Below are 14,079 nucleotides of genomic sequence, written 5' to 3' on the forward strand. Positions count from 1 at the left end.
TGTTAGCTACTTAGTAAGTACAAATAAAAACGCTTTTAACTAATCTGAATAAAAATTACCTAATTAAATAGGGAATAATAAAAATTATGCCTATGTACCTTACATATTTTAATTTCAAACACAAATACACATTTATTAATACTTTGATGTAAGACAGGATTTTTCTGTGAATATGGATCTGCTGATTAAAGTTCTGCCCTATTCCACTGTGCATCCTCTTACTTTTTCTGGTTTGTTTCTTTAAAGCAAAGTGAGGAATTAATGATCCCAAATGTCCTTCTGACTGTAAGAACCTTTTAAATAATGATGGCGCTTTTGTAATCTTAAAAACATCTTGCCCACACATTCAATGATTTTTTTTCTTATCAATTTATTATTTTTCAGAGTGTTCAGCTGAATTTCACAGCGGAAAAAAAAGCCTTTTTCTGCTCTCTTTTATGTGGTATTTAACTTAATAGTGCTATAACAACTAAAACTTGAGTTACGTTGGGAAACAAGCACCACATACACTTGACATATATAACTTAATAAGGAACATATATACATGGGTCCACTAGAGAGTCATCTGCTATCCTCATTTAAAAAAAAAATACTTAAGAGCTGTAATTACAGTGCTTGTTTGTTGAAATGAAAACTGAAAATAAGTATGTAAAGCAGTTGATTGCTAATTGTCTACTGAAAGCCTAAGAGGCTCCAAGACACCAAATAATCCAGTTTTGAGGTTTCGTTTTTCCCAGAGAAAGTTTGACAGTTCTACCTTCTTCAGTGTTTATGAAAATACAAAAGAAAAAAGTGTATTTAGTATACCGATGTCATCAGTCATCGTGCTTAATATATTGGAGGGAGAATGTTTATCCAGTTGGTTTACTGGAGGTCATTTAAGACAGCTTCCATTCTAATGTCCCTAAACTGAATAACTGAATAAATGAATGAATGGACAAACTTTATAAAAACAAACAAACAAACAAACAAAAAAACCTGTAGGAGTTTTAAACACTAGATAGCTCAAGAAAAATCCTAGGTGAAGAAAACTGCTAAGTTTGAGTTCCAGAAGGGAGGAAAAGAGTTAGTATGAGGGAAGGACACAAATCAGACCACCTGTCCTATTAGGTTGTGTTAACTTTATATTAGCATACGACTATTATGTTAACTTTAGTAATCCAAACTACTACTCTTACGTTAATTTTTGTAATCCTAAAACTAATATATTCTTTGTATTTTCTTTTTCTAGTATCTATGTTCAGGTATTTAATGGAGACTTTTTTTTCCCCAGTGTCGTAATTTTGACTTTGTTACTTTTTCTTAGTGTTACAGGACAGAGAAATATGTTACAGGAAAAGGGTCCCAATGGAGACCCTAAAAGAGAGTTTTTGGATATTGCACACGAGTTTAGGGCGAGTTCGCAGTGCAAAGTGAAAGCAAGTTTATTAAGAAAGTAATGAAAGAACTGGTACTCCATAGACAGAGCAGCCCTGAGGGCTGCTGGTTGCCCATTTTTATGGTTATTTCTTGATGATATGCTAAACAAGGGGTGGATTATTCATGCCTCCTCTTTTTAAAACATATAGGGTAAGTTCCTGATGTTGCTATGGCATTTGTAAACTCTCATGGCACTGGTGGGAGTGTAGCAGTGAGGCTGACCAGAGGTCACTTTCGTCACCATTGTGCTTTTGGTGGGTTTTGTCCAGTTCCTTTACTGCAACCTGTTTTATTAGAAAGATCTTTATGACCTGTATTTTGTGCTGATCTCCTATCTTATCCTGTGACTTAGGATGCCATAACCATCTGGGAATGCAGCCCAGTAGGTTTCAGCCTCATTTTACCCAGCTCCTGTTTAAGATGGAGTTGCTCTGGTTCACACACTTCTGACATTAGTAATGTACAAACTAGGAGAAGAGTATTAAATAACTTAATGAAATGTTAGAATAGTGTTTATAATTTTTTTTTTTTTTTTAGCGAGAAAGATAACTTAGAGCATGTATTATATAAACCTTTTACAACTTAACTTTTGGTTAAGGCAAGATATATCTTATTTATTTATTATTTTGTATTCAGATTTTTCATTTGGTCTCAGATTTTTAAACTGGTCTCAATGTAAATAAAGTTCTGTAGTCTTACCTTCTGTAGAAAAAATAATGATAAGCTACGTTTCTTTTTCTTAACAGAAAAAACATGGACCCATTTGCCAGAAAACTGCTACTAAAAAACGGAAGACTTTTGATTCAAGCAGACAGAGAGCTGAAGGAACTGATATTCCAACAGTAAAACCTCTCAAACCAAGGGTAACTATATAACCTTTTGAACAGTATGAACCTTGGTGTTGTGTATGTTGAAAAATATTATATTATCTGTTACATTAAGAATAAACACAATTATCTGCTACATTAAGATTAAAGAATAAATACAATTATATGTTCAGTTTAGAAATTATCAGAAGCTTATAAAACACATTTTATTTTAAACAATAAGCTTTTAAACTTCAAAGGAGAGACCAAAGTGTGGTCTCAAACTCCATCAATTACAGTGAGATTTTTATAGCATTGGAGAGCCAATTGCTGTCCCACATTCTTTTCAAGTCATTATTAAAAGCTTTCAATATAACTTAAGTTCTTATTTATTACATCTTCTACCATTATGATAATCTCTACATCCAGAAAGTTAAGCAATTATTTACAGACATTTTAGCATAATAGATACTGCTTATTTTGACATATTGACTGCCAGAATTTGTAATCTGTATAATGTTTCTAAGGAAAAGTTTTATCAGTTGTTCAGTGTCCAGATATAGTTGTTGTCAGCTTATTTTCTTTCTTGAAACCAAAACAATGAACCTATTGTGATAATCTCTCCTTAATATCTGTCATGTATTATAGCAATCCCTTGGTATTTGTGGGAGATTGGTTCCAGGACCCGCCTCTGATATCAGTATCTGTGGATACTCAAACTCCTTATGGCATAGTACTTATGCATATCCTCCCATATACTTTATGTCTAGATTACCTGTAATTTAATGCAATGTAAATAGTTGTTGAATTGTGTCTTTAATGTTTGTTACTTTTTATTGTTACATGGTTGTTTACTTTTTTCCTGAATGTTTCTGATTCATGGTTGGTTGAATCCATGGATGCGCAAGCCACGAATGTGGAACCTATGAGTAGTAAGGGCCAACTGCGTATTGCTAGGAGTAAATTACTTACGTACTTATTCAGCATAGTTGTGAAGCATCGTTGAGTGAAATGGTCTAAGCTAAGTACCTGATTGAATAGGTTTTTGAAACAAAATCCTACTGTTAATGGTAATAACTTCTTCCAGTGGTATAAGAACATTTTTCTATGGGGAAATTAATCTTACTAATAAAAAATCATTTGATGATAGAAAAATTAAATGTTCATTTTTATTTTTATTGTGAACATTTAAAGTAAGGATGGTAAGGTTTGAGAGCTACATAAATCAATATATGACATTTTTCTTAGGTACCTGCTACCTATATTAGCCTTAACTTGCTTTGGTAGATAAAATTGCCAAATCTTTGGAGGCAGTACGTGCTAAAATTGGCTCAACAGTCATACTGTCTGAATTTAACCTTCACTTTGCTACATACCGTATTATTCTGAGCAAGTTATTTATTGTAATGATGCTTCTGTTCTCTGTAAAATGGTGATAGTAGTAGTATTTATCTTGTGTGGTTATTGTAGGGATTACATAAGATTATCCATGGTGATTTCAATGAATATTAGTCATCCTGTTTCTTTTATAAGGAATTGGGGTTGTAAACTTAAAAATTGAATTATAGGAAAAGGCAAAGTGAAAAACCATTGCTTTGAATTAAGTGTTCATTGCCTTGTTACCTAAAACTGTGGCCCACAGAGCAGTAATAGCGGCAGTATTTGGGAACTTGTTAGACATGCAGAATCTAAGCCTCCTCCCAAACATGCTGAATTAGAATCATTTTAAGAACATCCTTGGGTGAGTCATATGCACATTAAAGTTTGAGAAGCAGTGTCTTAGAAGCTTTGTATGTTGTAAGTGTAGTTCTTAATATATTTACCTGTATCAAGAAAATCCTACAAAATCATAAGAAGAGTGGGGCAAAGCAAATACAAACTTCATTTTTGGAAAAACAAAAGGTAGGCATAATTCATAGATTACCAAATATATGTAAGGACTGCCCCAAAGCAGTTGAAATCCAGGAGAAATTACCCATAAGAGGAGGTATAGGAAATTGCTTGGTGGCCTGTGGCTGGATTCTGGAAAGATTTCCAGAATCTACCTTAAAGGTGAGGGGTTTCCTCATCTTAAAAGTGATTCCTTAAAGGTGAGAGATCTTATCTGATAGTATCTTTATCTATTGTTTAGTACAGCCAAGGCAGAAACTGGGAGGAGCTGAAGGAATTTGGATAGCTACCAGCTGGAATGAGCAGGGCTGAAATTGTATAAAAGCCAGGAGGGAGAGAATGGTGGGAGTAGGAATAGATTGTTGAGGAGGCCTAGTGTCAGAGGCCCTTAGAAAACATTAGTGAAAATGCCTTTCCTGAAAATGAAGGGCCTGACCTAAAAGGCTGTGGCCTTTCTTTTTTGAAGTGTTTCTCATAGGATCTGAGGGAAGCAGGGTGTAATTACACAGAGACGCCTTATTTGCAGGAACTAGTCTGCATCTGTTGCAATAGAGAGGCGAGCTGCTGGTTTGTGTAGCTACCCTGGGCCTCTCCTCCCTAAAACTTCTTGCAAATAGCTGAACCAGGAAATCATGCTGAATAGTAGAAATGAATAATAGAAGTGATGAATAATAGAAAGTATATTAGCTCAGCATCGATAAAAGATGCTATGAGAAAAAAGGTAGAAAAGAACAGCAAAATTTACCAGTAGATGAGTAATAATCATAGAGCAGGTGAATGTTATGATCAGATATTTTGCTATAAAATAAGAAACTTTAAAAGTCAGTAATCTCAAACATCTAAATTTACTGACATTTAAGATTTTTGCATTTATATTAATCAGAGAAGTACATATGTTATTCTTTTTGTCGGAGTTTTGCTGCTCTCAGAACACTATCTGGAAAGTTGTTTTGTTGTTTTCTATTCTCTGAAAGAGTTTGTGTAATATTGATACTAGTTTTTTCTTATATGTCTACAAAAATTAAAAATTAAGGGCAGCTGAGCCAGGAGGTTTCTTTGTGGGAAAGAAAATATTTTCTAAGATAAATATGACTATTTTGATTTTATATTTGTTCTGGTATCTGTTTTATTGTGTTTTCCAAGGACATTGCCCATTTTGTCGTAATTACCAAATTTATTGGCATACAGTTTCTTTATAATATCTTCTTGTCTTTCTCATATTTGTGTATTATTTTTCATTCCTTAATAATTTGAGTTATCTTTTTTCCTATTTGTTTCTTTCTTTTATTTTATTTATTTATTTATTTTTTTTGAGACAGGGATCTTACTGTGTTGACCAGGCTGGTGTTGAACTCCTGGCCTCAGGTGATTTCTCCCACTTTCACCTCACAAAATGTTGGGATTACAGGCATGAGCCGTCATACACAGCCATCTTTTAAAGTACCATCTTTTGACTTTGTGGATTCAACATGTAAATCTTGATTTTAAAAATATAGACATAATAGGAATAGTTGGGTATCTCAATAATATTACAAAATAAATCTCTGTAGCATATGAGCCAGCATCATGTTTAGTGGAGGACGCTAGAAGCAGTTCCCATTAAAATCAAGGAGAAGGTTAAACTGTAACCAATACAGTAAGTGCCAGCCGATACAGTTAGATAAGAAGAAGAAATTAGACGCATAGATGTATTAGTCCATTTTCCTACTGCTATTAAGCAATACTGGAGACTGAGTACTTTATAAAGAAAAAGGTTTAATGGACTCACAGTTCTATGTGGCTGGGGAGGCCTTACATCATGGTGGAAGGTGAAGAAGGAACAGTCACATCTTCCATGGCAGCAGACAAGATCACGTTTGCAGGGAAACTTCCCTTTTTAATAAAACCATCAGATCTTGCAAGAATTATTCACTATCACGAGCACAACACAGGAAAAACCTGCCCCCATGATTCAATTACTTCCTAACGGGTTCCTCCCACAACCTGTGGGGGATTATGAGAACTACAATTCAAGATGAGATTTGTATGGGGACACCGCCAAACCATATAATTCCGTCTCTGACCACTCCCAAATTTCACGTCCTTACATTTCAAAACCAATCATGCCTTCCCAGCAGTCCCCCAAAGTCTTAACTCATTTCAGCATTAAGTCTAAAGTCCACAATTCAAAGTCTCATCTGAGACAAGGCAAGTTTCTTCTGCCTGTGAGTCTCTAAAACCAAAAACAAGTTAGTTACTTCCTAGATACAACAGGGATACAGGCATTGGGTAAATATACCCATTCTAAATCTAAACTGGCCAAAACAAAGAGGCCACAGGCTCCATGCAAGTCTGAAATCCATTAGGGCGGTCATTAAACCTTAAAGCTCTGAAACTTTGACTCTGTGTCTCACATCCAGGTCATGCTGGTTCTAAAGGTGGGCTCCCATGGCCTTGGGCAGGGACTCCAATCTCATATTTCCCTTCTGCAGTGCCCTAGCAGAGGTTCTCCATGAGAGCCCCGCCCTGGGAGCAAACTTCTTCCTGGACATCCAGGTGTTTCCATATATTCTCTGAAATCTAGGCAGAGGTTCCCAAACCTCAACTCTTGATTTCTATGCACCTGCAGGCTCAACACCATGTGAAAGCTGCCAAAGCTTGTGGCTTGCACCTCTGGAAGCCATGGCTCAACTTGTGCCTTTGCCCCTTTTAGCCATGCTTGAAGCAACTGGGACACAGGGCACCAAGTCCCTCGGCTGCACACAGTAGGGGGACCCTTGACCTGGCCTAGGAAACAATTTTTCCCTTCTAGGCCTCTGAACCTGTGATGGGAGGGGCTGCCATGAAGGTCTCTGATGTGCCCTGGAGACATTTTCCCCTTTGTCTTGGTGATTAATATTCCATTCCTTATTACTTATACAAATTTCTGCAGCAGGCATGAATCTCTCCCCAGAAAATGGATTTCTTTTCTATTACATTGTTAGGCTGTAAATTTTCCAAACTTGTATGTTCTGTTTCCTCTTGAATGCTTTGCTCCCCAGAAATTTCTCCCACCAGAAACCCTAAATCATCTTTCCCAATTTTAAAGCCACAGATCTCTATGGCAAGAGCAAAATGCTGCCAGTCTCTTTGCTAAAGCATAACAGGAGTCACCTTTACTCCATTTCCCAACAAATTCTTCATCTCCATCTGAGATCACCTTAGCCTGGACTTTGTTGTCCATATCACTATTAGCATTTTGGTCAGATCCATTCAACAAGTTTCTAGGAAGTTCCAGACTTTCCCACATTTTTCTGTCTTCTTCTGATCCCTCCAAACTGTTTCAGCCTCTGCTTGTTACCCAGTTCCAAAGTTGCTTACACATTTTGGGTTATCTTAATAGCAGTACCCCACTCCACCAGTACCAACTTACTGTATTCATCTATTTTCGTACTGCTATGAAGAAATGCCTAAGACTGGGCAATTTATAAAGAAAAAGATTTAATGGACTCACAGTTTCACATGTCTGGGGAGGTCTCACAATCATGGTGGAAGGTGAAGGAGGATCAAAGGCACATCTTACATGATGGCAGGCAAGAGCGTGTGTGCAGGGGATCTGCCCTTTGTAAAACCATCAGATCTCATGAGACTTATTCACTGTCATGAGAACGGCACAGGGCAAACCTGCCCCCGTGATTTAATTACCTCCCACCGAGTACCCCCCATAACACATGGGGATTATGGGAGCTACAATTCAAGATGAGATTCGAGTGGGGACACAGCCAAACTATATCAATAGATATTTGAAAAGACTAGGTAAAACCATCATTATTAGAAGATATGATATACCTGGAAAACCCAAGAGAATTAAGTGAGAAATTACTACAAACAATAGGAGTAAAGGGAAGTAATGTGGCAGGTTACTATGCAAAAATTACTAAGCTTCATATACTCACCAAACAGGCTCTTGAGACATAACAATGAGGAAAGGACCCTCTGCAAAAGAACAACACAAAGTATGAAATACTTAGGAGTAAACTTTGTAATAAAAATACAAGACTTCCACAAAGAAAAAAAATACTACTGAAAGATAAAAATGAACTGTTTTTCAAATGGAAATATATCCCATATTCTTGTATCGGTAGGTTCAACCTAATAAAGATTTTAAGTTTCTCAACTTGTTTATAAATGTGATTCTTAATTTTTAAAAATTAGACAAGTTGATTCAAAAGTTTACATGGAAAAATTTATATACATGAATAACTAGGAAAAATTTAAAAAGCTTAATAAAATATTACCCTATCAGATATTAAAATATATTATCTTAATATTGAAAATACTTGTGCTATTTTCACAAGTTCAAAAATAGAAGAGAAAGTTCAGAAATAGACCCAAATTCAGAAAGGAATTTAGTGTATTATATAGGTGTTATTTCAATTCTGTTGGTGGGGGGAAGTAGGGAGGGGGAGAGCCACTAAAGGACAGGAAAAGTTCATAGCCATGTAAAAAAAAAAAAAAGCAAAATTTGATTCAATTTGACACTCCACACACAGCAGGATAAATTCCACATGAATAAAAGATTTAAGAAATTTTAATTGATACTGAAAATTGTAGAAGTAAACATGGGAAAATTTTATTTTTTCTTGGTGTGAGGTTGCACCTGGCTAATGCAGATCCAGAGGCCATAAAAGATTAGTAAATTAAACTGTAATAAAAAAATAAGTATGCATAGTAAAAAATGATCCATAGACAAGGTCAAAAGACAGATTGTTGGTGGGAGGGAGGGAATAGTTTCCTATAAAAAATTACTTGACATTATTACATTAAAGGCCAATAACTCAATGAGTAAGTTGATGAGGAATAGAAATAGTCCACAGTAAAGGCAATACATTAAATGATTCTTAACAATTTAAAAAGGTACCCAGTCTCAATCATTATAAGAGAAAATCCAATTAAATACTGAAAGTGAGGATTATTTTTCATGTTTCTAATTGGTTCAAAACACAAATGATAGATAATATACTCTGTTAGAAGATCTGTGGGAAAACAGGGAAATGCACTGTCTTAGTCTCGTTTCTGCTGCTATAATAGAATACCACAAACAGGGTAATTTGTAAAGAAAATAAATGTATCTCTCACAGTTCTGGAGGTTGGGAAGTCCAGGAGTATAGTGCTGGCATCTGGCAAGGGCCTTCTTGCTGCATAATCCCATGATGTAAGGGCAGGTGTGCATGTGAAACAGAGAAAGTGGGGGCCAAACTCACTCTTTTATCAGGAACCCACTCCTTCAATAACTAATCTGCTACTGGGATAATGGCATTAATCCATCATGAGGGTGGAACCATAATGACTTAATCACCTTTCTGATGTCCCCACCTTGTAATACTGTTATAATATTAATTACATTTTAACATGAGTTTTGGAGGGAACATTCAACCACAGCAACAGTCTTAGTAGCAGGGTAAATGGATGTAGCACCTACAGAAGGCATTTTAGCAGTGTCTTTTACAATGAGAACTGCATTAAGAAATTGAATATAAAATTGCAATGTAGTTGCATAAATTTTCTCTTTAAAATTATAAATTTGAGAAGGATATCATTTAAGGACTCCTGATAAGAGAACATTTAAAATGATATGGCATTATCTGATATTTTATTTCAATATACTAAAAAGATACTGTTTATGTTATTTATTTATTTATAGCCAGAACCACCAAAGAAACCATCTAATTGGAGAAGAAAACATGAAGAATTCATTGCTACCATAAGAGCAGCTAAAGGCCTTGATCAGGCCCTCAAAGAGGGTGGCAAACTTCCTCCTCCTCCTCCACCTTCTTATGATCCTGGTATATGGAATATTGTTGACAGAAATGTTCATGTGGGAAGAAAATAATGATAGAGTTTTTGTAAATTTTAACTTGTTAAGCTTAACGTATAATCATGGAGTTTTATGAAGCATAATCTTTAAATGATTTGGTGTAAAACTGGTGGTAATCTAGTCATGTAGGCTTATAAAGACATTAATTTGGAACACGGAAGTGTATTATATTTTTATTTTAATACTTTTATTTAAGCATAAGGCATTATAATATCATTTAAAAATTATTATGGTAACTATTAAATGTGAGTATTACAGCAAATATTTTAACCATGCTCACTGCGGATTGAAATGTAGTCATTCAGTAGGAGTCATAATTTTGTTGCCTGGTTCCTTGGTATCTTCTCATCTGGGATTGATAAAAAAAAAAAATCATAACTTTCCTAAAATGTGTAATTCATGTGGCTCAACTACATTTATGCCTTAAATTTGTATATTGTTAATTTTTTTTCATTGAGCACGTAAAAGTTGCTTGATTCATTGTTACTAAAAGCAAAGCAAGATTTTTGCAACCCTGTATGAGATACTGAGATACCAGAGCCCCCAGTGGCCTAATGGATAAGGCATTGGCCTCCTTAACGCTTCGGCTTTGAGATGCTGAGATACCGAAAGATTTAAAGTGACAAAGGTGACACTTTGACATTTGTTATTAGAGCAGCCTAAAGAGGTTGTTAATGTAACAGGATAGCCACATTAATATTATGTTAGTACTCTAGAGTGGGATTTATTTTCTAACAAAGAGAAAGTTCTTTAGCAAATCTAGATATGATCGTTTTTGACATTTTATTATAGAAGAGAGATATAGTATATTTACAGATATAATAAATATTGTAGATTTTATATGCCATAAGGTTTCTGTTGCAACAAATAAGCTATAGACAAATATATAAATGAATGAGCATGGCTGTGTTTCTGTAAAACTTCATTTACAAAGACAGGCTACAGGCAGGCTAGATTTGGCCCATGGGCCATACTTTGTGAAACCATGTTCTAGAGTATTAATAATTAACTTATATGAATGAATGTTTTTTGATATGCTTCAACTGATCCTGGGTCTCTTTTAATACTACCTTTATTTTCTTCATGAACTTGAGTTTTCTCTCTGCTTTGAGGATATTTAGATATTGTGTCTTACTCTACGTAGCCACATTTCTTGTGTCTAATATAAGAGAGTGAGAGGGTACCAGCTCTTCGGGATCATTTGGGCTTTAGAAGTTTTTTTAATCTTTTGGGCCTGACAAAAACCGCTTATTTCTTTGTTATGAGAGGTTTAAGACCTACTCCAGTAGTAAGCAGGACAAATTCTTGAGCTGCAGATGAATATAAATTGTAAAGGGCAAACTCCCTATCAAAAAGTAAACCTGTTAAAATAAATTGTAAACCTGTTAAGATTCTTTTTTGACACTTCTGAATTTTTACATTTATTCCCAGTGTCTCATTTAGTTATTTTACAATGCTACAAAATATGATTCTGGAATAATTTCAAAAGAAGTTTAATTTACAGTATGTTTTACATTTTGGGAAGATATTTTATCTTGGAAACATTTGCTGTTTCTTAAATTTGAATTATGTCAGTGAGATATATTTTAATCACTTCTTCCATCTGTTAAGACTTCTAAGAGAAAATAGCACTTTAAAGATAAGTAAACTATTTCTTGACAGTTTTCCATTAGATAAAATAAAAAATTTTAATAGATGAGCCTATATTTTAAAATATATTTTAATGTCACATATTATTACTTCCTAACTAGTCTGCTGTATAAAATATATATCCATTATAAATGAAAACATAAAGGCAAAAAAGAAATAATGTTTTTCCTCTGCTTACCCTTTTGTACTAAGGATTTATCTTTTGTTCTTTTTCCTTCACACATTTGATTCAAAGCTAGGAGAAAATTGGAATTCATGTACCAGCAGACTTTTTTTTTAAGTCTTTACTGAGTTTAGATAAGTCAAACTGGGTAGTTGTAAGGATATGGGAGTTTTTTCTTATCAGACGTTATTACTTATATTTTTTGAATGACTCTGCATAGAAACTTAAGATTTTTTTAATGTCCGTTTCAAGTACTATGCTATTAATCTGTTTCTGTTTTTATCTCTTATAGATTATATTCAATGTCCATATTGTCAGAGGAGATTCAATGAAAATGCAGCTGATAGACATATAAATTTCTGTAAAGAACAGGCAGCACGTATTAGTAATAAAGGCAAATTTTCTACAGATACCAAAGGAAAACCAACTTCTCGGACACAGGTGATAAGTTCAGTTTTAATAATTGCTATAAATGAGAAAATAGCTCATTGACTTTCATAGATTATTGTTTATGCTTTTTATGACATTAGACTATATTTTTTTCACCTGCTTTTATATATATATATATATATATTTATGTATATAGTTTTATATAACAGTTGTATACTTTTAGCTCTTTTATCTGTAAATCATTTCAAGCTAATTGTGTATAGTGTGAAGTAAAGGGCAACTGTTCCTTTTTTTCTGTGTGGATATTCTATTGTCTTAGCACGTTTTGTATATATACATACATAATATATTAAAAAACTATATATATATATACATGTTTTTAGATTGAATGAAAGAGCTTGTTATATATTCTTGGTCCTTTCTCAGATGTGTATTAAGAATATTTTCTCCCATCCTGTGACATGGCTTTTCATTTTCTTAAGGATGTCTTTTGAAGAGCAAAAATTTTAAAATGTGGTTAAGTCCAATTTATTAATTCTTTACGATTTATGCTCCTTATGTTGTATCAAAGAAATCTTTGCCTATACTAGGGTTGCAAAGATTTTTCTCCCATGTCTTCTATAAGTTTTATGTTTTTAGCTCTTACATCTATAAATCACTTTAGGCTAGTATTTGTGTATAGTGTGAAGTAAGGGGCAGATTTTCCTTTTGTTTTCTAAGTGGATATTCTGTTGTTTTAGCACAATTTGTTTAAAGGACTTTTCTTTCCCTGATGAATTACTGAGACAGCTTAGTTGGAAATCAGTTGAATATAAATGTATGGGTGTATTTCAGGACATGCTGTTCGGTTCCATTGATTTATATCCCTGTCCTTTAGTCAATATCGCATTCTCAGTATACTGAATAGTGAATCTTAGTAAGTCTTAAAATCAAGTCGTCTAAATTTTCCTACTTGAATTCCTTTTAAAGTTTTCTTTGGCAAGCCAGGTGCAGTGGCTCACACCTGTAATCCCAGCACTTTGGGAGGCCGAGGTGGGCAGATCACGATGTCAGGAGATCAAGACCATCCTGGCTAACATGGTGAAGCCCCGTCTCTTATAAAAATACAAAAAAATTAGCCGGGCATGGTGGCGGGCACCTGTAGTCCCAGCTGAGGGAGGCTGAGGCGGGAGAATGGTGTAAACCCAGGAGGATGAGCTTGCCATGAGCCTAGATCGCACCACTGCACTCCAGCCTGGACGACAGAGCAAGACTCTTGTCTCAAAAAAAAAAAAAAAAAAAAAAAAATTATCTTTGGCTATTCTTGATTTATGCTTATATATACATTTTATAATTGACTAGTCAACATCTACAAAAAATGACTTCTAGCATTTGACTGAGATTATATTAAATTCATAAATGAATTTGAGGAGAATTGACATTTTAACAGTATTGAATTGTTCAGTTCATGAACCTGTTATATTTTCTGATCATTTAGGTTTTATTTTAGCAGTGTTTTGTAGTTTATATTATATAGGTCATACACATATTTTGTTAGATTTTTCCAAATATGTCATGTATATGGATGATCTTGTAAATGGAATTTTATTTTATTTCATTTTTAGTTGTTTAGAAAAACTGGATTTTTGTATATTAATCTTATATCCTGCTATTTTGCTAAATTCATTTACTAATAATAGTCTTCTTGTAGATTTCTTAGGACTTTTCTATGTATACAGTCATATCACCTGTAAATAAGGACAGTTTTATTTTCTTCCCTCCAACCTTTTGGCTTTTATTTCTTTTTTGTGATTTACTACATGGACTAGACAAATGTTTAAGAGAGGTAATGAGAGTGGACCTCCTTGCCTTGTTTTTCTGTTCTTAGGTGAAAAGCATTGTTTCTCACCATTGTGTATGATGTTCCATCAATTACTGAGGGAAAT

At 34.3% G+C, this 14,079-nt stretch overlaps 1 protein-coding gene across 2 annotated transcripts in view; it reads left to right on the top strand.

The window, feature by feature from the left end:
- Positions 1-14,079, top strand: part of ZC2HC1A (zinc finger C2HC-type containing 1A) — a 54,227-nt gene that overhangs the window by 10,943 nt on the left and 29,205 nt on the right. For both annotated transcript variants that reach the window (XM_023227745.1, XM_023227746.1), the window contains exons 3-5: positions 2,166-2,282; positions 9,778-9,919; positions 12,057-12,205. In XM_023227745.1, coding sequence (XP_023083513.1) covers positions 2,166-2,282; positions 9,778-9,919; positions 12,057-12,205 — 408 coding nt within the window. The remainder of the gene's footprint in view (positions 1-2,165; positions 2,283-9,777; positions 9,920-12,056; positions 12,206-14,079) is intronic.

The sequence above is a fragment of the Piliocolobus tephrosceles genome, chromosome 7 (assembly GCF_002776525.5).
Source record: "Piliocolobus tephrosceles isolate RC106 chromosome 7, ASM277652v3, whole genome shotgun sequence".
Taxonomy (NCBI): domain Eukaryota; kingdom Metazoa; phylum Chordata; class Mammalia; order Primates; family Cercopithecidae; genus Piliocolobus; species Piliocolobus tephrosceles.